Consider the following 21,518-nt stretch of genomic DNA (forward strand, 5'->3'; position numbering starts at 1 on the left):
CGAACAGATACAGATTTAAAGTGTCCCTTTTGAGAAATTGCACAATACACCACAAAAGCTATTTGTCTATAACTTTCTGCTAGCCTGTGTGCCTATAACATCCTAATGGGATTTCTGGCAGACCAGGAGAGAGGGATTAGAGCTAGCACTCTCCTAGATTACAGGAATGTCTTTGCCAACTCTTACTTGCTTCCTGTTTGTGGTCATCCATTGACCTGCCCAGTGTGCTGTTCGCAGGTGGTGCCTGCACAGACTTACCCTTCTGACATTTGGCAAAATAGCTTCCTGGCTTGCCAGATACTTTGATCAGGCAATGACCACAGGGTGTAGATGCAGCCGAGTCTTCATTGCTGCTATGGCAGCAGGTTCCATCAGATACTCAGTTTCAAGCACTAGTCTATGGGACACCTGCTGCCCTTTAGATGATGCTGTGCTCCTGTCAGCCCCAGACACCATGGCCAATTCCCCCAGTGAAAACCATGGTCCAGCAACATTCAGAAAGCCACAGATTTCCCCACCCCTGCCATGAAGAGGGTGAATGGGCAAAGGGTTGGGTGAAGGAGAGAAGCAAGATGCTTCCATAGCGCAAAAGTCATTCTACTGGGATTGAACTAGGCCAGCAGCCTGTGTCATGCAAGTATATCTGCTCATAGAATCAGAGTTGGGATTCCCAAGGGTCATCTAGTCCAACCCCCTGCAATGCAGGAATCTCAACTAAAGTATCCATGGCAGAGGGGCTATCCAACCTCTGCTTAAAAACCTCCAAGGAAGGAGAGTCCACTATCTTCCAAGGGAGTCTGTTCCACTATCAAGCAGCTCTTACTGCCAGATAGATCTTCCTGGTGTTTAGCTCTTTGTCTTCAGTGTTGAGGAGCACGATCAGAACTAGACGTGTAAAAACAAAGAAAAACCACACCAAGGGTCTGTCTACTCTTTGAAATATTGAGCAACCAGATGCTAGGAGCAGGTGCACTTGCAGAGGGTGCCCCAAACTTTGCACCACTGCTGCCTAAGGGGAAACAAGGCAGAATGGCTGACATTGCATGGCCTGAGGGTGGCGGAGCTGGAGGAGCAAAAGTCTCAGACAAACATTTAAAAGGAAATAAAAGCAGATAGAAAAAGTTGGGGAGAGCTTTCAAGGTAAGAACTAGGAGTTTGTGCCTGGGAAGATGAGCTGATGTGGGTTGGACATCATGTGGTCTGAGTCAGAGGGTCGAATGAATCTAAACCATGCTTATTTCAAAGCCATCAAATTCACAGGGGCTTCAGAATGAATGGGGGAAGCTGGAATTCACTTTGGCAAAGTTTCCCTGGTTTGTTCAAATAAGGAGGAACACAAAGTTCCCAGGCATGTTCAAGGATTGTTAGTAAAGAACAGGACCCTGGGGAACCAGATTCAAATCATACATGAACACAGTTGGACTTATTTCTGAGTAAAAACTACATGGGGGTGCTTTGTGTGTCATTAATTATACAAAATTCTAATTTCTAACAGGATGCTGATGGCCTTGGTGTAAGGCTGAACAAAACAACCCACCTGTTTTCTCATTAAGGCTGAGTCAGAGCTTGAGAACACTGCCAGTCCCAATCTTATGGTGGGGGGCACAGTGGTCCAGCATCTGCTCTACATGCAGAAGGTATTGGGTTCAATACCCCATCACCCCAGGTAGAGCTGAGAGACATATCTTGCCTGAAACCCTGGAGACTCACTGTCAGTGTAGATAGCACGATATAAGCCAGGTTCCTCTGTTCCTAAGTGATCACAGACAGACAGGTAAAACAAAACCGAGGAAGTCTTTCAGGTGCTTGAGTGAATTGTTTTACAGTGTCATTCTATGCATGTCCATCTACTAACTAGTCAGTTCCACTGAGGTAAGTGGGCCTCCCTCCCAGGTAAGTATACAACAGGCTCCAAGCCTTATTGAAGTCAATTGCAATAGAACACTCACATTAGGGAAAATAAAGCCATTTTCATCTGCATGCGGCCGTCCTGTGCAAGTATAACCACGAGTAAGAACTACATTTAGGTAATTCTGCTTTGGATACATGAGAAAACTCCACTGAAAACAGCAGGGTTTACTTCCAAGTTAGAAGAGTAATAGCAGTCCTTCTGGTGGTTCCTTCTGTGAGAAGAGAAGTTACAGGGAACCAGGCAGAGGGCCTTCTTCACAGTGGCACCCTCCCTGTGGAATGCCCCCCCATCAGATGTCAAGGAGATAAAGAACTATGTATACAACTTTTAGAAGGCATCTGAAGGCAACCCTGTATAGGGAAGTTTTTAATGTTTCGTGCTACGTTATATTTGCTGGAAGCCTCCCAGAGTGGCTGGGACAAGCCCATCAGAGGCGCTGGGGTACAAATAATAAAATTATTATTATCCACTAAGGGCAGATCCGCAGTATACAATTTAAAAACATGATTTCCCTCCAAAAATCCTGGGAATTAAGGGTGCTGGAAATTGTAGCTATGTGAGGGAAAAACTAGAGTTCTGTAAGGTCTTTGAGAAAACCAGTGCTTTTTTTCTTTAAAAATGTTTAGGGGTACTCTCATTTTCATATTCATATTGAAATACTGCCCCCCAATGAAGCCAAACTTGGATTCACAAAATGTTTAGGGGTATGCGTACCCCTGCAATCCCCCCCAGAAAAAAGCACGAGAAAACCCATGTGCTTTTGTTGTTGTTTAGTCGTTTAGCCGTGTCCGACTCTTCGTGACCCCATGGACCAGAGCATGCCAGGCACTCCTATCTTCCACTGCCTCCCGCAGTTTGGTCAGACTCATGCTGGTAGCTTCGAGAACACTGTCCAACCATCTCATCTCCTCTGTCGTCCCCTTCTCCTTGTGCCCTCCATCTTTCCCAACATCAGGGTCTTTTCCAGGGAGTCTTCTCTTCTCATGAGGTGGCCAAAGTATTGGAGCCTCCGCTTCAGGATCTGTCCTTCCATGTGCTTTAGATGTGCATTGAATGTATTTAAAATGTTTAGTGTGGAGCTGCCCTAGGGCTCTGGGGTGTAGAGCCACAGGTCCTGAAAGGCGGATCGTAGCTATCCACTACCTGGTTCTTGGGACTCTGCCCAGCGCATGCCCTTTTCACCATCCTGGCTCCACACCATTTTCAGACACTTCTGCACGCTATAGAATAGCAAGAGTGCTGCTTGCTGGGGCGAGCAATGCGTGGGTGGGTTCAGGAAGGGAACTATCTGACTGGAAGTAGCCTCCCATACAAAGGTAAGAGTCGCACCTGTTGCTCCACCCACTATTGCCCCGGCTCCGCCCACCCCTGCCACGCGGCCCTCAGGTGCTGGCCCGCGAGGGAAGGCTTTGGTCTTCGAAACCGGTTCTCCACCGCTGTTCTGCCACATTTACCCAAGAGGCAAGCCCCAGTGAAAATAACGAAGGCTGAGTAAACACACTGTGAGACAAGAGGCCACGATCTTGTGCATACTTACTTAGGAGTAAGTCTCACTAAACCACATGGGACTTCTGAGTAAACGTGGTTTACTGCATGGGCAGAGAATGTATAGGCCCTGAACGGGGAAGGGCGGCAGCGGCCCCACAAGGCAAGGGGACCTAGGTTCCCTCGGCCACATGGTCCCCATGTAGGGTTAGGAAAGGGCACTTCCTGACTGTGCCTTCCCCAAAAGGGAGGGGCAGGAAAAGGGAGCGCTCTCGCCCAATCACCACCCGAAACCCATCGACTGGCAGACTCTGCGAGGCAAGCAAGCGCGTGTTACAACCTATCTACTCTTTTCTCAGAGGAGGAGGGAGGAAAAGAGGACTGGAGCCCAGCCAATGGCCGCGCGCAGCTTCTGACAGACGGGCTCCCGAGGCCAATGTAATAGGCCCGAACGTTCAGGCGCGCCTCGACACCCCAATCGCTTCGCGCGGCAACTGACTGACGGAATCCGGCGCCCAATAGGCGCCGCACGGTGGGCGGCGCCTGCGGGGTGGCTAGCGAGTGCGCGCCGCCATTGTGGCCAGTTCGATCGGTATCGGGAGCGGAGAGCGGAGCCCAGCAAGCCCGGAGCAAGGGAGCAGCCCCCCCCCCGCCAACGGCCGGCCCCCGAGTCACCATCAACACCGCGCGGGAGGCGGCGCTGCTGCAGCTGCTGCGAAAGCCAGTCACCACCACCGTCCGCCGACAGACACCGGCGCCGCCATGAGCAGCGAGGCCGAGACCCAGTCGCCCACCGCCGCAGCCGCCACAGCCACAGCCGCCTCTCTACCAGCGGCGGCGGCGCCTGCGGCGGCCCCCCTGGCGGCGCCCACACCCCCGTCCCCCACAACCGCCATCGTCGTCGCCCCGGACGCCAAGCCCGGGAACGGCGGTGGTAGCGGAGGAGGCGGTGGCGGCGGCAACGGATCCAACGGCGGCGGCCTGGGCTCGGCGGCGCCCCCCGCCGGCGGGGACAAGAAGGTCATCGGTGAGGCTGGGGGCTCGGAAAAAAAGAGGGAGGGAAGGAGCGTGTGAGGGACGACGGGCGGGGGAAAGAGGGAGCGAAAGAGGAGGGGAGGGTGGGCGGGGCCTGCGGGCGCGCGCGCGTGTGCTAACGGGGGCGCGGCTGAGCGACTGACAGACTGGGCTAGCTCCGTGGGCTTCTGTCCCCCTTCCTCTCCCGCGCGCGCTTTTTATCCCCTACTCTCCCTCCTCCCGACTCCTCACTCACGTTCCATTTCCCGCCTCGGTGATTGGCTGAGGGTGGGCTGGTTGCTCGCGCTCGTGCCTTTCCTTGTCTCCGCCTCCGTGCCGTTCTCCCCTCCTGGATTGGCTGGCCGCGTTGAGGCTTTTTATTCCTCCCCTAGTTCCTCATATTCTAATAAGACTCCCCCCATCTCCCTTCAGGTCCGAGCGCGTGCCCCGGCCGTTGAGGCGCCTTGCCTCGCGCTCCCTCTCCTTAGCGCGCCTGCGCGGAAACAATGTTGGTGGGGAAAGGGAAGGCAAGCGGCTCGTGCGTGCGTGTGGGAGGGGGCGTGGCCGAGAAGACGGCGCAAGATGTCCGCCACGCGCGCAGCCTTTGTGTGATTGCAGTGGGGGAGCCCCCCTCCCTGCTCTCCATTAATCCCGGTTATTGATGCTATTAGCCGCAAATTCTTAACTGAGCAGTAGCTGTGATGTTTCATGTAGCTGAATTTTTGGTACATTTTTATACCATGCTCTTGGGCCAAAAAGACTTCCAGAGCTGCTTACATACAATCAAATCAAGGCAGTCCCTGCCCCGCAGGCTTACAGTTTTAAAAAAACATGATACACAAGGGAAGGGGGAAAAATTTCTAAATTTAGGCACCAGTTCCGGGGCAAGATGTGTTTGAGGAAGCTGGGCCTCCAGCAAAGCTAGTGGAATGAGCCCTGCTTCCTGTTCTTCCCACTGGGGCAGCCTAATGGAATGGCTGCCCCTAGGTGACAGTTGAGGGGAGAGGAGGCATGGTGCCACTGGCCTGTCACAGCAGAGCAAGATTGAGTGAACTCTGCTTCTCAGTTTTCCCACTGCTGGAATGGTTACCACAGTGTGACAGTTGAGGGGAGAGAGTGTGCTTGTGTATATAACTAATTGATAGTTTATTACTGCAAGTTTTAATTAACTTGCTTGTTTTATTTACTGGAGTGCCAGTTTTAATATTTAAAAAAATTACCTTAATCAGGGATTGGGAGTAGATTCAGGTTGAGGGTTATAGGGATATAGTAAGCTGCCTCTTGCCATGTCAGACTTTTGGGTCATGTAGTTCAGAATGGATTACACTGACTGGCAGCAGGTCTCCAGGGTTTGGGGCAGTAGATGTTCCCAGCCTTACCTGGAGATGCAGGAGTTTGAACATGAGACCTTCCAGCTTCAAAAGGTGTGTTTTGCCATTGAAGTGTGGGTAGGAAGAACTGTCTTATACTGAATTACACTGAGCTCAATATTAATCATCTGACTGATAGCAGCTCTGCCTGGTTTCAGAAAGGAGTCTTTTCCTACCCTAGCTGTAGATGCTTGAGATTAATTCTTTGACCTTTTGCATGCTAAAGTATGTGCTCAGCTACATTCATTTTTTTTCTTTTTACACAAAAACCACCAATGACAGTAGCATTTCCCATGCCACTGTCCATTAGCAGGTTGCCATCTTTTGAGTCTCCCCTTCCCCTTTATTTGTCCATTTTTAAATAGCCATTTGGTGTGCGGGTGGATCATGCTCCTTTCCTTGTGAAAATATGCATCTGTTTTCCACATATCAAATGGCTTTTCAATGCACAAGAGCAGGCCAGGCTCTGCTTTGCTGCTGTTATTTTTGGGGGCTAGTTGGCAAATTTTCAGAAATGTGCACATGATTTGATTGCTCATCCCTTGATTCAGGACTTCGGGATGTCACAAGGCCCATTGGAGTCAGTTTTGAAGTTTCATTCCTGCAACTTAAAACCTTTAAAAAAACTGTTAAAGTTTGTTTAAATTATATATATCTTTCTTAAAAAAATCTGAAAGCTGCAGTCATACATCTACCTTATTGAATGGGTATAGTATAGTGAATATATAGGAACGGGCTGCATGTTTTGTGAAGTTTTTTTAATATTGACGATGTCTTGTCTTAATTTCCTTTCATGTTTTCAAATAGATTGAAATACATCATATTTTAATTATAAATTCTATATTTTAATTATAAATTAGTTTTTAATTATAAGCACACATATATAGTGTGTACACACACACACACATGTAACTGCACTATATGTGTGTGCAAATGCAGTACAAAATTGTCTCAATAAAGATCCCTTGTTGCAGGTGAGAGGGTTGAGGGTACCTTCCCTGAGGCCACAAAACTGAACTTATGACTAAGGCAACAAGCTTCTTTACTCACGTGTGACCCATGGCATCAGGAAAGTTCATCTTTTGGTAATGAGAGCAGCAGCCATAATGCTGCAGTCCAGTGATGAACATCTATATGTGGCTCAGACTTTTTTGAATGGCCCCTCATAGTGTGTGTGTGTGTGTGTGTGTGAGAGAGAGAGAGAGAGAGAGAGAGAGGAGGGCAGGGGGAGCATACATCTTAACTTGCAGTCACTCTTTCTTTTTTGTAGCAACGAAGGTTTTGGGGACAGTGAAATGGTTCAACGTAAGGAACGGCTATGGCTTCATCAACAGGTGAGAAGGGGCTGGATGTGATCATTTTTTGAAAGCTGATTTAGGCTAGTGAAATGTGCCTTTTCACTCTAAAGCTGTCCTCTGAGTATCAAGCTAGATCAGGCTTTCCCAGCTTGATGCCCTCCAGCTGTTTGGATTAAAACTCCTATCATGGCACCATGCTGGCTGGGGTTGATGAGATTTGTAGTTCAAAAGCAGATGGATGAAGGCTGAGGTAGATTTGTGCACAGGACTTAATGATACCCATTCCACTCTGCTTCAGCTTCTTTGCTGTACATCTCAGTGGATTGGTTTAGTACTGTGGTGGCCAAACTTGGCTCTCCAGCTGTTTTGGGATTACAGTTCCCATCATCCCTGACCTGGTCCTGTTGGCGAGGGATGATGGGAGTTGCAGTCCAAAAACAGCTGGAGGGCCAAGTTTGGCCACCACTGGTTTAGTATCTGTATGTGCAGACATAAATGTTTACTCACAGATGGCTTCTTTAATATGTTGCCTTGGCAGTTCTTCGTAACCTCTGTTCTTCCAACGTGTAAATTAGAGGAAGACGGCATAATAAATCAAATGTGAGCCAAGAAGTATAAAAAGGGAGGTGAACTATGAGAGAGAGCAGTTGAGACAGCAGAACTTCTAGAGAGTGCTAGAACTAAACTGAGCATGACTCAACATGCATACTGTACAAGAGACGGCCAGATTTAGGAAATGATTATACTCCTTGGCTGAAGGCTAGTAAAATACCATGTGGTGGTTTTGTTCATTTTGGGGTCCCTCAGTCTCAATAAGGAAATGAGAAATGAGAGTGAAAAGGCAAGTCCAAAGATCTATAAAGGCTGGTGAGGACTGTCCACAGCAATAATACTTACAGTTCCTGCTAATTTGCCTCTGAACATTGGCCAAAGGAGCACACAGCAAACCAAACCCCCTGGTCATACAGGGTAGTAGATTTTTATCTACAGATGTTCTTACAGAGTGTGTGTATAACATACACACTTAAAATAAAGTGCTGCTAGCTGTCTGCCTTGGGTTGGGTCTACCTTGGGTTGTTTTTCAAAGCAGGTGTGAGTAAACTATGTTAATTAGCTTCCTGGTCATTATGCCTAAGCCAGAGAAATGCCCCAGGGGCTTCTCTAAAGTACATGGCAAATGAAAAGCATGTAGGTAATTAAAAAACAATAAAAAGCTTAAATGGTTCCTCCACCTCTGCCATACATGTACCTTCTGGCAGATTGTCCACTTTGAGACGTGTAGGTGCCCTGCTGCATTGCCTGCCATATGTAAATCTGTCTTGTGAATGGCATTGATCTATATTAAGGCCTTAGATTAGTGTGACTTCAGTTTATATGGAATTTGATTAGTTTTCCTCTCGCTTTTTCTTATGGCATGGCTGCAATTAAGTGCAAAGGCAGGGCGGCTGTTGCTGCCTCTTTGGGGACATTTCTCCTCATCACTACAGCTGGCAGCACTTTTGTAGTGTTTCAATAGCAGTCATTTATGAAACAGTGGTTATTCTAGTATGTTTGGCCTCTATACAGGTGGGTCTGGTTTACCTCAGGCCAATCAGTTGAGGGTCTTAGTAGGTAGGACTGAAATGGGCCTTGGTAGATATTGAGATAGGCTCCATCAGTCATGTACTTCTGAATATGACTTGGCAGGGCCGTGATATTACATGTGCAGTGTGGCAAAAGGGTACATGCACAGGTCTTAAAGGCGCTATGAGATATTTCAGGAAATGGCAGTTGAAATGAGACAGCTCCTGGTTGACAGGCCAAACCAAATGAGTGCTCACGAATGGTTCCTCATTATCCTGTAAAAAGGGGGGTGCCACAGGGTTCTGTCCTGGGACTAGTATTGCTCAACATCTTCATAAACAATATGGATAAAGGTATTGAGGGGATGCTCATCAAATTTGCAGATGACACCAAACTGGGAAGGGTAGCTAATACTGCAGAAGATAGAATCAGGGTTATGAAACTGGAAAACTGGGCAAAAACAAAAAAAAGAATTTCAGTAGGAACTAATGTAATGTTCTGCACTTAGGAAGGAATAAGTAGGTGCACAAATATACGATGGGGGGTCTCCTGGCTTTCCAACAGCGTTTTATATTTTTTATAATAGTAATAATAATTTATTATTTATACCCAGCCACTTATGAAAAGGATCTAGGGGTCTTAACATGAATTAGCAATGTGATGTAGCAGCAAAAAAAAAGAAAGAAAAAAAAAGCAGGTTCTTTTCTAGGCTGCATCAGTAGATGCCCAACGTCCAGATCAAGGGAAGTCCTAGTACTGCTCTATTCTGCCTTGGTCAGACCCACCTGGAATACTATGTCCAGTTCTGGGTACTGTAATTTAATAAGGATATTGACAAGCTGGAACATGTATGGAGTAGGGCAACTGAGATGATCCAGGGTCTAGAAACAAAGCCTTATGGGGAATAGTTGAGGGAGTTGGGTGTGTTTAGCCTGGTAAAGAGAGGAGTTATAGCAATCTTCAGATTTCTAAAGGGCTGTCACATGGAAAATGGAGCAGGCTTGTTTCCTTCTGCTCCAGAGGGTAGGATTGGAAACAATAGGTTCAAGTTACAAGAAAGGAGTTTCCAACTAAACATTAGGAAGAGTTGTTTGACAGTGGAACAGACTTCCTCAGAAGGTGGTGGACTTTCCTTCATTGGAGGTTTTTAAGCATCTGTCAAGGATGTTTTAGTTGTAATTCCCCATTGCTGGTAGTTGGTCTACAGGATCATTGGTGTCCCTTCCAACTCTACAATTCTGTAATTCTATGAATTAATGTTGGCATGTAACTTCCTTGTGTAGTTGAAACACCTGATCAGAAATCACTCTCTGTACAAAGTCATTGTATTTATCCACATCACGCTTGAAAATCTTTGTCCTACTTGTAGCCCCACCCGTGTCCAGTCATAAACTCCACCTAGCTCATTCTGCTGTTGCAATAGTGTGGCAGGAAAGTCTTCTGGCAGTGACTGTGTTTACATCCTGTAATCCCTCCTGTACAGCTCTGTGACTGTGGGATAGGGGAAGGGTTGATGACTATACTTGGTGCTTTGAGACATGTAGAAACCCTACATGCTTTTATTTGTTCTTCTTTTAATCTCTACTGAGAAAGTAGAATAATCCCTGATTAGGAAATAAAAATAGAATAGAATAATAAGGCATATATTGGAATATTCCTTTAATGTTTGTGTTCCGGTGTGAGAGTGTTTGTAAATCAAATATTAATGAAAACGTTTCTGCAGGAAAGGTCTGTCATTTGTCCAAAAAGGCATTTTGGCAAACTTTCAACTTACACCTGCTTGATCATTGTAGCCAGAATTGCAAGAGTCCGCAAAAAGAAATACGAAACTTCCAAGTTAATACACTCCCAGTATTTTTAGCACAAGAAATCATGGGTGTGGAGTGGGGAGTGATATGTGTTGTTCCTTGGCAGTCCCCCAATGCTACAGGCTGGCCTCTGTCCAAAATTGAGTGCCACTCCTTCCTGGAAAATGCTGGGTTTTTGTGTCATGTTTTCTGAATATGAAACTCCTTGTTTTACAGGAATGACACCAAGGAAGATGTGTTTGTCCACCAGGTGAGACTGTTTCCTTGTACAACAAGATATGCTGGATTTTGATGAAATGATACACTTTGTGCATTAGCTGAAAGGGGTGGAAAAGTATCAGTTCTGTTGCTCTTGGGAGAAGTCAGTGTTGCCTCAGAACTGAAGTTATGAAGTGTGGAATTTTTATAGGGGAAACCAGTTGACATAAGGTAGCCAAAACCCAATCTTAAGAGCCTATGAATGCTCAACACACTGTGCCTGTTTGCCTACCTGGCATCTCATGCCCCTTCTCTCTTCATTGTGGTTTTCTTCCCTCTGTTCTTTGCCTGCAGTGCCCAAGTGGTCAGGACTTCCCTGCAGCCCACCCATGTCCTGCTTGTCCTCAGCTGGTCTTTATCCCTTTGCTACCTTACCTTTGCTTTTGCGTCCCACAAGTCACACAATGGCTTATATCTGCTTTTTGTTCTGTCTAATTGGGTTATTAGGTACCGTTAAGGTTTTTTTAAAAAAAATAGCAAAAGTATTCTTGTTCTTATCATCTATCCTTGCACCCACAGGCTTTTGGGGACTTCACATTGGTTGGGTGCCAACCTTTTTGGGGACTCCTGCTTTTTCCTGTACACCAGTGGCTGTCATTTGTATGACCTGGTCTCCACTTGAAAAATTAATGGTGCTGCTTGGGTACCCTTGCCAGACACATTGGGAAGAATTCAGTGTAGCACTGCAGCAGCTGTTCTTTTCAGCCAATGCTTTTCAGTTTGCCAGATGGAACAATCCCCTTCTTCTGGTCTTCTCAGGACCAGTTAGGTGAATCCTTCTCCTTAAGGATACTTTTCTTTGTAAACAAAGAACCAGGGTGATAATTTGTCAAATATGAATATTTTTCTGGGGGTGGGGCAAAGCAGAGTGATAAAAGAGAAGGAAACATTGCCCACTGCACAGGTTTCCTCTAACTCAGGGGTCGGCAAGGTTTATCTTGTTTGGGCCGGATCAGTCCCGTGGAGATCTCTCCGTGGGCCAGATTGCGTGAGCCTGCAATTGTTAACACATGATTTTCGGTGTCTGTGCAGACATGATTTTCGGCATCTGCGCATGCACAGACGCGATTTCCTGCCCATGGGCCTTAGGTTGGTGACCCCTGCTCTAGCTGTAGTAGCGAGTGTGAGGCCATCCATTGTTCAGCAGAGAGCCACCCTCCCAGCTTTGAAGCTGGGCAGAGATTGCCCCAGTGCTTTTATGGCTCTCCCCACACAGAGGAAGGCTGTGGGTTCCAAATCAGCAAAGCCCCAGCAAACGCCAACATTTCCTGCTATGAAGCAGGAATGTTTGGTAGGGGAGAGTTAGAGCTAGCTGCTGAAAGGCGCTCAGGGTGCCTTCATCTCTTCCTTGCTAAACCTTTTCATGGGAAAGACCAGCAGTCGGGGGACGGTCATCACTGCTGGAGGTGCACAGAGCCCTTCCAATAGCAGCAGCCAATCAATTGCTTTCCGTACTGGCCTTTCCCTCAGAAAAGCTCGGGAGGAACATTTTGAACTTGATGAGAGTGGCTGGGAGGCAGTAACTAATTTTTGGCTTTGATTCAGTTGTTAAATTAATATGATTTAGTGCTCAGTTTTCATTTAGGAGGAATGGAAGGAGCTAAAGACAAATGTCTTATTCTCAATTCAAGGACTCTTAATTCAGTTTCAAAAAGTATGTATCATTCTCTGGTGTCTGATTAAGGAAGGTCCTTTGCAGGGGTTGGACTTGATGACCCTTGGCATCCCTTCCAGCTATATAATTCTGTGATTCTTTGATTCCTATTTGGGATACATTTCCATTTGTGATAAATTTCCCTTCCCTGGGTTGTCTGATGGCTTCCTTGCTGGGAGGCCTACCGTAAATGGATGAAAGCCCTATGAGAAACAACTTGTTCTTTCCCCTGGTGTAGTTCTGTTTCTTAAGAATTGGACATTAGGGTTGTTAGTTGCAAATGGGGTTAGTGGTGCTTGCTTACTCAGAAGCAGGGTACCAGGAATATGTTGTCAGCACTATTTAACTTTGCTCCTAGTGCAGCTGTTACTATTGACACTGAAAAGTGTTTGGTAAGCAAAACTATGAAGGTCAGTTTAATAGAGTGTGATCACATGAGTGGCTGAGAATTAAAGCTTCTGCCACTCAAAAAGACAGAATTTGTTCTGTTAGTTAGAGAAAGACTAGCTCATGACACTCATGTGAGTTTTTACACTGATTGCCCTGAATTACATGGACTTCTGGAAGGAAACACCAGTTAATTTTTTTTCTTGTTAATGTCTTTGGCATAGAAAATTAGGGCTAGAAGGGACGTAGTAAATCAGAAGGTACTTCCTATGCATCTCTGGCATGACTGCAAAGTCTTTGTGGCACATACTTACTCCCAAGGTTACCCTGGACAGGTTGCTGGGAGGGGACCTACCACACATTTGATGGCTCCTTCTATATGTTCAATATTGCAGGATATACATCTGCTGTTGGTCTTTCATGGGTATATCACTAATCTAGAAAACTTGCATTTTTAAAATTTATTATTTATTAAATTTGTGAACCACCCATAGATCTCAGGGGAGTTCACAACATGTCTACAAGTCTAAATCTGAAATGTTTTTTCATCAGACTGCTATAAAGAAGAATAACCCCAGGAAGTACCTTCGCAGTGTAGGAGATGGAGAGACTGTGGAGTTTGATGTGGTTGAAGGAGAAAAGGTGAGGTGACTGTCCTGAACTGACTCTGGGGCTTTCCTGCTCTTTGGATTTCAGCTGCTGAGCAAGTGAAGGCCAGCAGCTTCCTTCTGTCTGGGGTGCAGCAGGGAGGTTTCTCTGTGCTTGTGCTGGCACAGCTGACACTTGCTCATGTTGTCTCTTGATGGCTATTTTTAGGGAGCAGAGGCAGCCAACGTTACAGGTCCTGGTGGCGTTCCAGTGCAAGGCAGTAAATATGCAGCAGACCGTAACCAGTACAGACGATATCCACGGCGTCGAGGTCCTCCACGCAACTACCAGCAAAATTACCAAAACAGTGAGAGTGGGGAAAAGAACGAGGGGTCAGAGAGCCTCCCGGAAGGCCAATCCCAACAGCGCCGCCCCTACCGCAGGAGGCGGTATCCACCTTACTACATGCGTCGGCCCTACGGCCGGCGGCCACAGTATTCCAATGCTCCTGTGCAAGGCGAGATAGTGGAGGTAATTTTTACTAACAAAGATTTCTTGTGAGCCAGGTTTGAAAACATGAAGCTCTAGCCTGAATAATGGAATTCTTTGCCAGTAGTGAACTGACCCAGGCCGGAAGCCAGTAGACATGCCTTTTGTGCACTGGCCTGATTGAAATTCAGGTGGTCTCTGTATTCTTAAGTTATACCTGCCAAACCAGCAGGTAAACCTGTGCTTCCTGCAAGTCACAACGTTTTGGCATTTTTCTTTCCTCCCAGTGAAGCCAAGTAATACAGCTTTATTTCTATTAAACTGAGTTGACCCTAAAAAAAATAAAAATCAGTTTAATCTTGGTGTGAGTCAAATTCAGAATTCGTTACATATTAAAATGAATTGCTTTTTTACTGCAGTTTGCCTAGGGCGGGATTTTTCCTAAATGCAAACCACAATCCATTTTATCGCCTCTTCCATCTTCCAGGGTGCTGACAACCAGGGTGCAGGAGAACAAGGCAGACCTGTCAGACAGAACGTGTATCGGGGTTACAGACCACGCTATCGCAGGTGAGTTCCCTCAGAGAGCATATCCCGCCCTCAAGGGCTTTAAATGCTTTTGCCCCTAGAAGTGGGAGTAAGATGCTCACAGCTTTGCTGCACTTTTCAGGGGTCCTCCTCGCCAACGACAGCCCAGGGAGGAAGGCAATGAAGAAGACAAAGAGAACCAGGGTGATGAGGCCCAGGGTCAGCAGCCACCTCAACGTCGGTACCGCCGTAACTTCAATTACCGACGCAGACGCCCAGAAAACCCTAAACCACAAGATGGCAAAGAGACAAAGGCAGCCGAACCATCAGCTGAGAACACGTCCGCTCCCGAGGCCGAGCAGGGCGGGGCTGAGTAAACGCCGGCTTACCATCTCTACCATCATCCGGGTAAGTGGGCTGCAATTCCCACCAGGAGAGAGGGAAAATGGGTCCAGAGCCCTGTTTAGTAGGCAGCTGGGAGGAATGTTGAAGTTGCCCTTAGATAGGCGCTTGAAACCTGCTAAATGAATTGGAGGTGGTGATAAAAACACAATGCAGCTTATAAGAAAGCCCTTAGGACCAACCACAGTACACAAAGGTGTAAATGAGATTTTGAGTTCATTGGGTAGTAAGCAAAACAAAAAGGGGCTTGGGGTGGTAGTGATCCCCCAGCTGTTTTAAGATGCCATGTGAAAGGAGTCCAATGTAGTCTAAATTGTGAATATCTGAGTTGGTCTTTTAGAAACCTTGGTCAAGCAGAGGTTAAGTTAATAGCCCAGAAGGGGGCTCACTGCGCTGTGAAGACTAGAAGAGCTGTGTGTACGGTCAGGCAAAGTCGTATTTTTTGTCTACAACATGTAGAACAGTTTTCACCTTGACAGGTAGATGTTCATTGTCACTTTGGGTGAAATTGGGAAGAGTGAGAGACCACAGAAAGGACGTCCTACAGCTGAGATGAAGTGTTTTGAATTGGCAAGGCCAAGCAGCATCCTTCTGTGGTACTCGCAACAGGAGACAGTTGCAGGCCTTCCCTCTAGTTTTCTAGATGGCAAACATGGAAAGACAAAATTTATGGGAAATCAGCCAAGAAACTCTTGGGGGCACTCCCATTGGACAGCTTGTGGTCTTTTTAGGAAGGCTTACAAGATGATCCTTACACAAGCCCTTTGAAATAAATGCTTGGAAGTTCATCCTAAAGGCTTTAACAGGATTTCCTTCAAGCAACTTTCTTGAGTTCATGTTTAGATGGTACTGAGTCTAAATGAGGCTTCCAAGAAGCAGTCAGTAGTGGGTTAAGATTCCTGAATCCTGGCCCTTGGAGAGCTGCCAAACCACATGTCCTGACTGAGGCTGAATCACAGCCCTAGTTTCTGTCACTCCACAGTTAAGGCCATTAACTTGAGTCTGGATTGAACCACTATAGCCTTCAAGTGGTGAATGGCATGATTGCATTCTTCGCCAGTTAGAACAGAAATCCTGCACATAGAAAAGTAGCCTGGCAAGATGGATAGGTTAGAACTGTGTTCCCAGGCAGTCTCCTTTAAGGGCTGTAGGAGCATACCACCCTGTAAGTTCCCCATTGTAGTCCAAAGAGTGTTATGCATGATGCCTAGGTTTGGTTGTGCAGCCGAGAAGTTTGGACTATGTGGTGGTGGTGGTGTGTAAGTGGAGCCCAGAGGCCATCTGTGGACCTACTCTTGTGGGGTTTGGGTTTTACCCAGTATGGTAAGGCGACTTCTTGTTTTTCTCTTTACAGTTTAGTCATCAAAGAAGAGAGAATATGAAATTTTAAAGAGAATATGAAATTCCAGCAATAAGAAATGAACAGAAGAATTGGAACTGAAGACCTTAAGTGCTTGCTTTTTGCTGTTGACCAGATAACTCGAACTCTCTGCATTATCTATGCAGCATGGGATTTTTATTATTTTTACCTAAAGTGGTCTCCTTTTTGGAGCGACAAACATGTTTTTTAAAGGCCTGTTTTTTCTCAATACACCTTTAAAGGTTTTTAAATTGTTTCATATCTGGTCAGTTCGGATTTTTAAGAACCTCATTTTTAATTTGTATGAAATATACACCTGATTTTTTCAAGTCAAACTGCAAGCATCTCTTAATAAAGGTCTTAAGAATTGCCTGGTGTTGTGTTTATGATTTAACTGATCCTCCCCACCCTCTCCACATAAATGGTTTCAGAAGCTCAGAGGAGGACATGTTTTCTCAAAACCCCAGACATTAATGTGTTGTGAGTCTGATGTAAAACATAGTGCTGAAATTAAACCACCTGGAATAAAGGATTAGTTGAGTATTAATACAAAAGGCTCTGAAAAATGGGGGGGGTGTTTTGGGGTGGAACCTGCCACCACAAATCAGAACACAGATAAATGGGGCCAAATTAACAAGGAATTTGAGATGTTGGGGCTTTTTGGACATACTTAAACCAGGCCTTTTCACTTCTTGAAGACTTGGGCTTGGTGTAAACTTGCCAGCTTCAGGTACATCTTTGTTGTATCCAGGTGTTGGTATGTGAGGTGATTCCCTATACTGGGAAACTGTCAACTCTCTTAATCCTCAAGCAGGCTATCCTCCCTTTGACATACTCCATCATTTGGTTTGTGCAGGCTCAGCACTGGCTGCAAACATTGTAGGCTTGTGGTGGGGGTGGAGTCATTGTAGATATTTTGGAAATAGCCTTTTTTCACGCAGGGCTCATACTTTCCAATAAGTTCTAGCACTCTGGAAGAGTTTCCCTAGCTCTTAACAAAGTATCAACTGGTTTCTTTAAATGCATATTCAGCAGTTGGAGAAGGAGGTTGCTTTATCTCATGCCTTGATAGCAATCTTTATTAATGTGGAGCTGAAAGAAACTCCTGTGGCTGCTGATGCTGAGTTGGGAGGAAAGGGGGTTATTTGAGGAGGCAGCAGCAAAAGCCCAGCAGACAGACAAGCCAAGAAGATGGCACAGCATTACCAATGAATCTTGGAAATTTAGAAATGCAATCCCCCCCCCCAATTTCTATTGCTTTGTATACCTTTCCCCCCAAATTTTTTCGTTTATAATCCACATGTTGCATCCAAACAAACTAATTTCATAAATTTCCCTTGAAAATCTACAGCATCACAATCAGCCAGGCTTTGTTGCAAATTGTAAAAAGGAACTTTGTCAGTGGAACGGTTCTTTTTTTAAAAAAAATTCCAAAATGCTAGAAAATTTACCAGTTGCCCAACTTCCAATGTTACCTTGCTTGTTCAGACCCTGTGTGTATGTTACAAAGCTCTCACGTTCAGGGACTAAGCCCTTCCTAAATGCAATGATTTGAGGAAATGATGTTCAAATGTGCTAGGCAGTGATGGCCAAACTTGGCCCTCCAGCTGTTTTGGGACTACAATTCCCATCATCCCTGACCACTGGTCGTGTTAGCTAGGGATGATGGGAATTGTAGTCCCAAAACAGCTGGAGGGCCAAGTTTGGCCATCACTGTGCTAGGGGGAACCCTTTCTATTCTGATGGAAGACAGGCTGCTGTCCATCTGGTAGAGGCCCTGTTCTTACCAAATGCAAAGAAGCACATATAGAGTAACTGGTTGTGGAGTGTTCTTACCCCCACCCCAAGGAAATGGCAGAGCTTTTCAGAAATGGGATGTTCTTGAGAGCAAACAAAATGACAGGTTTTAATTAAAGCTGTCAATAGACGAGTGAATTACTATCAATCTGGGAGCTGAACGCTGGCAAAAGTGAGTGTTTGCTGGGGCGAGGCTTTGTCACTTGGATGACTAACTAGCCTGTGGCCCTCCAAACTGTTGCTGGACCCCAGTCCCATTAGTCCTGAGCATTGGCTGTGCTGACTGGGGCTAGTGAGCTGGATTCCAGCAGCAACCAGAGGACTACATGTTCCCCAGCCCTAACACACAGGGGTCATGCATTCCTTTCTCTGTTTCAGTAGAGGGCCTGGGCAGGATACCAATGTTTGCCAGATCCTCAGTAGCTCACCTTCCCAGAATAAATGCAGTTTATCAGCCAAGATTCTTGTGTGTGCACAGAAAATGGCAGCAGAATTGGACTCTGCATAGCAACTTGCAAGTGCTTTGGTCTGAATTTTAATTTGTTATAATGGGTCTGGGAATATCGTGTCCCTAGCAGAAGGCCTCCAGCTTATGAATGAAATGCGAGACTCCCTACATTGGTTGGAACTAACAATGCCATGCCTGGATCCTGGGCAAAGATGTGGAGTGGGAGATGTGGGCATGATGCTTGACAGCAAGTGGTCAGGCAAAGAGGGATTTAGATAATCTGCCCAGGAAGGATTCTGTTGATTTGATGGAGGATAATGCTATCTGTGACTACTACTACTAATAATAATAATAATATAATATTTTTTAAATTTAAACCCTGCTCATCTGGCTGGGTTGCCACAGCCACTCTGGGCGGCTTCCAACACATACAAAAGCATAATATAACATCAAACATTAGGAACTTCCTGATACAGGGCTGCCTTCAGATGTCTTCTAAAAGTTGTATAGTTCTTTATCTCCTGGACATCTGATGGGAGGGCATTCCACAGGGAGGGTGCCACAGCTGAGAAGGCCCTCTGCCTGGTTCCCTGTAACTTCACTTCTCACAGTGAGGGAACTGCTAGAAGGCCCTCGGAGGAGGACCTCAGTGTCCAGGCTGAACGATGGGGGTGGAGATGCTCTTTCAGGTATGTAGGGCCAAGGCTGTATAGGACTTTAAAGGTCAGCACCAACACTTCAAATTATGTTCAGAAATGTACAATGGCTATGCTCCGCAGTCAGAGGCTGCAGGCTTCTGAATACCAGTTAACTACTGGAAGCCACAAAATGGGAAAGAGTTATTGTGTTCTGGTCAGAACAGGGTGCTGGACTAGTTGGGCCACTGGCCGGATCCAGCACGTTCTTATATTATGGAAACCGCCCCATATTTCATATGGTGTGTATTTAACTAGTCTTGAGATGTCTTGATAGGTGCTGTCAGACCCAGACTTCAAGGGAAAGCTGACCTCAACATGACAAGCTGCCCTTCTACCTTCAAACTATTGGCAACATTTAAGACCACAACTCAGTAGTAGAGCATCTGCATTGCATGCAGATCTCTGGTTAAATCCCTTGGGTCTCCAAGTGGAGTGGCAGCCGTTCTGCAGGGCTTCAGCCAGGAGTCTTTCGCTGTGAGTGAATTGAACTTTGGACTCTGCATGAAAAACCATATGCTCTGTTGCTCAGCTGCAGCCTTTCCCCAAGTAGTCCAGTTTTGGGGGTAAAGATCACAACGTTTTGAAGTTGGGTAATAAAGTGAGCAGCTTCCTCCTTCTGGATTTCTTTGCAAGATTTATATTATATTGGAAGTAATGATCAAGTGGGGACAGGATTTTGGATACGCGATTTCATTAGATCATTGGAAAAATCTTTGGAAATCAGATATTAATTTCACCGCATAATAATAATAATAAATTATAATAAATTTTATTTATATCCCGCCCTCCCCAGCCGAAGCCGGGCTCAGGGCGGCTAACAACATTCAAATAATCAAACATTAGCATGCATTACTATCAAAGAAAACATTATGAAGATGTTTTACTTAACCCCTGTAAAACTGGCTAAAATTGCTAAACTAACATCGAATCTGTGTTGGAGATGTAAGGTATCAAAGGGATCCTTATATCCTGTCTGGCGGGGATGTGATAAAATTTTTTAAAAATTGGGGAAATATACATGAGGAACTGAAAAAAATGTTTAAAACAACAATTGGTAAGAAGCCGGAAACATTCTTTTTAGGAATTATAACAAATGACATCCCCAAAGACATGAAGAGAATCTTTTTATATGCAACAGCTGCTGCAAGGTTATTGATTGCAAAAAAATTGGAAATCAGAAGAAGTACCAACATTGAAAGATTGGCAACATACATTTTTTGAAATGATTGAATTAGCAAAAATGACGGCAACAATTAGAATGCAATCTAATCAAAATCGCAAACAGGAATGGAAATGTGTATAAGAACACATGACCAAAAGATGCTCCAACAAGAATTTATTGATATGTATAGACTGATTTCACAAAGTTAAGTTAAGTTAAGCTAAGCAGATATATAAGATTTAATGTTTAATTATTAAGATACAAAATTACAATCTCAATAATAAAGTTACGCACAGGTGGAGAGAAGACACAGGGCAAGAAATAAGAAATGGATAAATGTTGGTACATAATGAAATGTGAAAATGTGAATTTACAAATATAATGTATATGAATCATTATGTAAAGATTTCATATATGTATCACAACATATATATATATATATATATATATATATATATATATATATATATATATATATATGGTTTGCCTAACCTGGAATTCCCCCCCCCCCCGCCATCCTGCCAAACCATGTTTTGTTGAGAGTTCAGGAATGTGTAGATTAGTCGGCATCAACAGTGCTGGCTCCATTCCCAGCAGATTTGTCTGTTGCGTTTCAAGGTTATTTTGAATAGTTGTCCTCTACAATAACAGTGCTATTTACTGCCTTGTTTTCACAACCCTCTTTTCTGTTCAAAAATACTCCCAAGCGGCTGCAGTATTAATGGGATTAAACATCCCATTCGGGTATAAGTGGCTAAATCAACTCAGTCAACTAAGACCCAATGAGAGCCATTGCGTCTCTATCACCTGCTGAAAGGTGGGCAAAGGTGGACTCTGAAGTATCTATCTCCACAGCCTCTGTGCCACCGCAAAAAGGGCCTCTTCCCATGTGCCCACCCAGTGGAGGGTTTTGAGCAGTCTCCAAGTTCACCCTGGTGTTCAGGAAGATTTGCCTGGGTTTTGTGAAGGTCTACCCTGTACATAGGGACGCGGGTGGCGCTGTGGGTTAAACCACAGAGCCTAGGACTTGCCGATCAGAAGGTCAGTGGTTCGAATCCCTGTGACGGGGTGAGCTCCCGTTGCTCGGTCGCAGCTCCTGCCAACCTAGCAGTTCGAAAGCACGTCAAAGTGCAATTAGATAAATAGGTACAAGGTAAACGGCGTTTCCGTGCGCTGCTCTGGTTCGCCAGAAGCGGCTTAGTCATGCTGGCCACATGACCCGGAAGCTGTACGCCTGCTCCCTCGGCCAATAAAGCGAGATGACCGCCGCAACCCCAGAGTCAGTCACGACTGGACC

At 45.6% G+C, this 21,518-nt stretch overlaps 1 protein-coding gene across 2 annotated transcripts; it reads left to right on the top strand.

Moving 5' to 3' along the window:
• The first annotated feature begins 3,928 nt into the window (after window positions 1-3,928).
• Window positions 3,929-16,485, top strand: YBX1 (Y-box binding protein 1). Of its 2 annotated transcripts, none has more exons than XM_083628888.1 (8): window positions 3,929-4,424; window positions 7,052-7,115; window positions 10,667-10,700; window positions 13,302-13,391; window positions 13,566-13,868; window positions 14,314-14,396; window positions 14,497-14,762; window positions 16,111-16,485. In XM_083628888.1, exons 1-7 carry the CDS (start codon window positions 4,160-4,162, stop codon window positions 14,729-14,731), a joined length of 1,074 nt encoding a protein of 357 aa, XP_083485014.1. In that variant the 5' UTR covers window positions 3,929-4,159; the 3' UTR covers window positions 14,732-14,762; window positions 16,111-16,485. The 2 variants fall into 2 exon arrangements, with proteins under 2 accessions (XP_083485014.1, XP_083485015.1); XM_083628889.1 differs by lacking the exon at window positions 3,929-4,424 and adding an exon at window positions 6,922-6,965 and having other exon boundaries at window positions 6,999-7,115.
• Window positions 16,486-21,518: the final 5,033 nt, after the last annotated feature.

Source organism: Podarcis filfolensis (genome assembly GCF_964270895.1).
Source record: "Podarcis filfolensis genome assembly, chromosome: 8".
In the NCBI taxonomy this organism is placed as follows: domain Eukaryota; kingdom Metazoa; phylum Chordata; class Lepidosauria; order Squamata; family Lacertidae; genus Podarcis; species Podarcis filfolensis.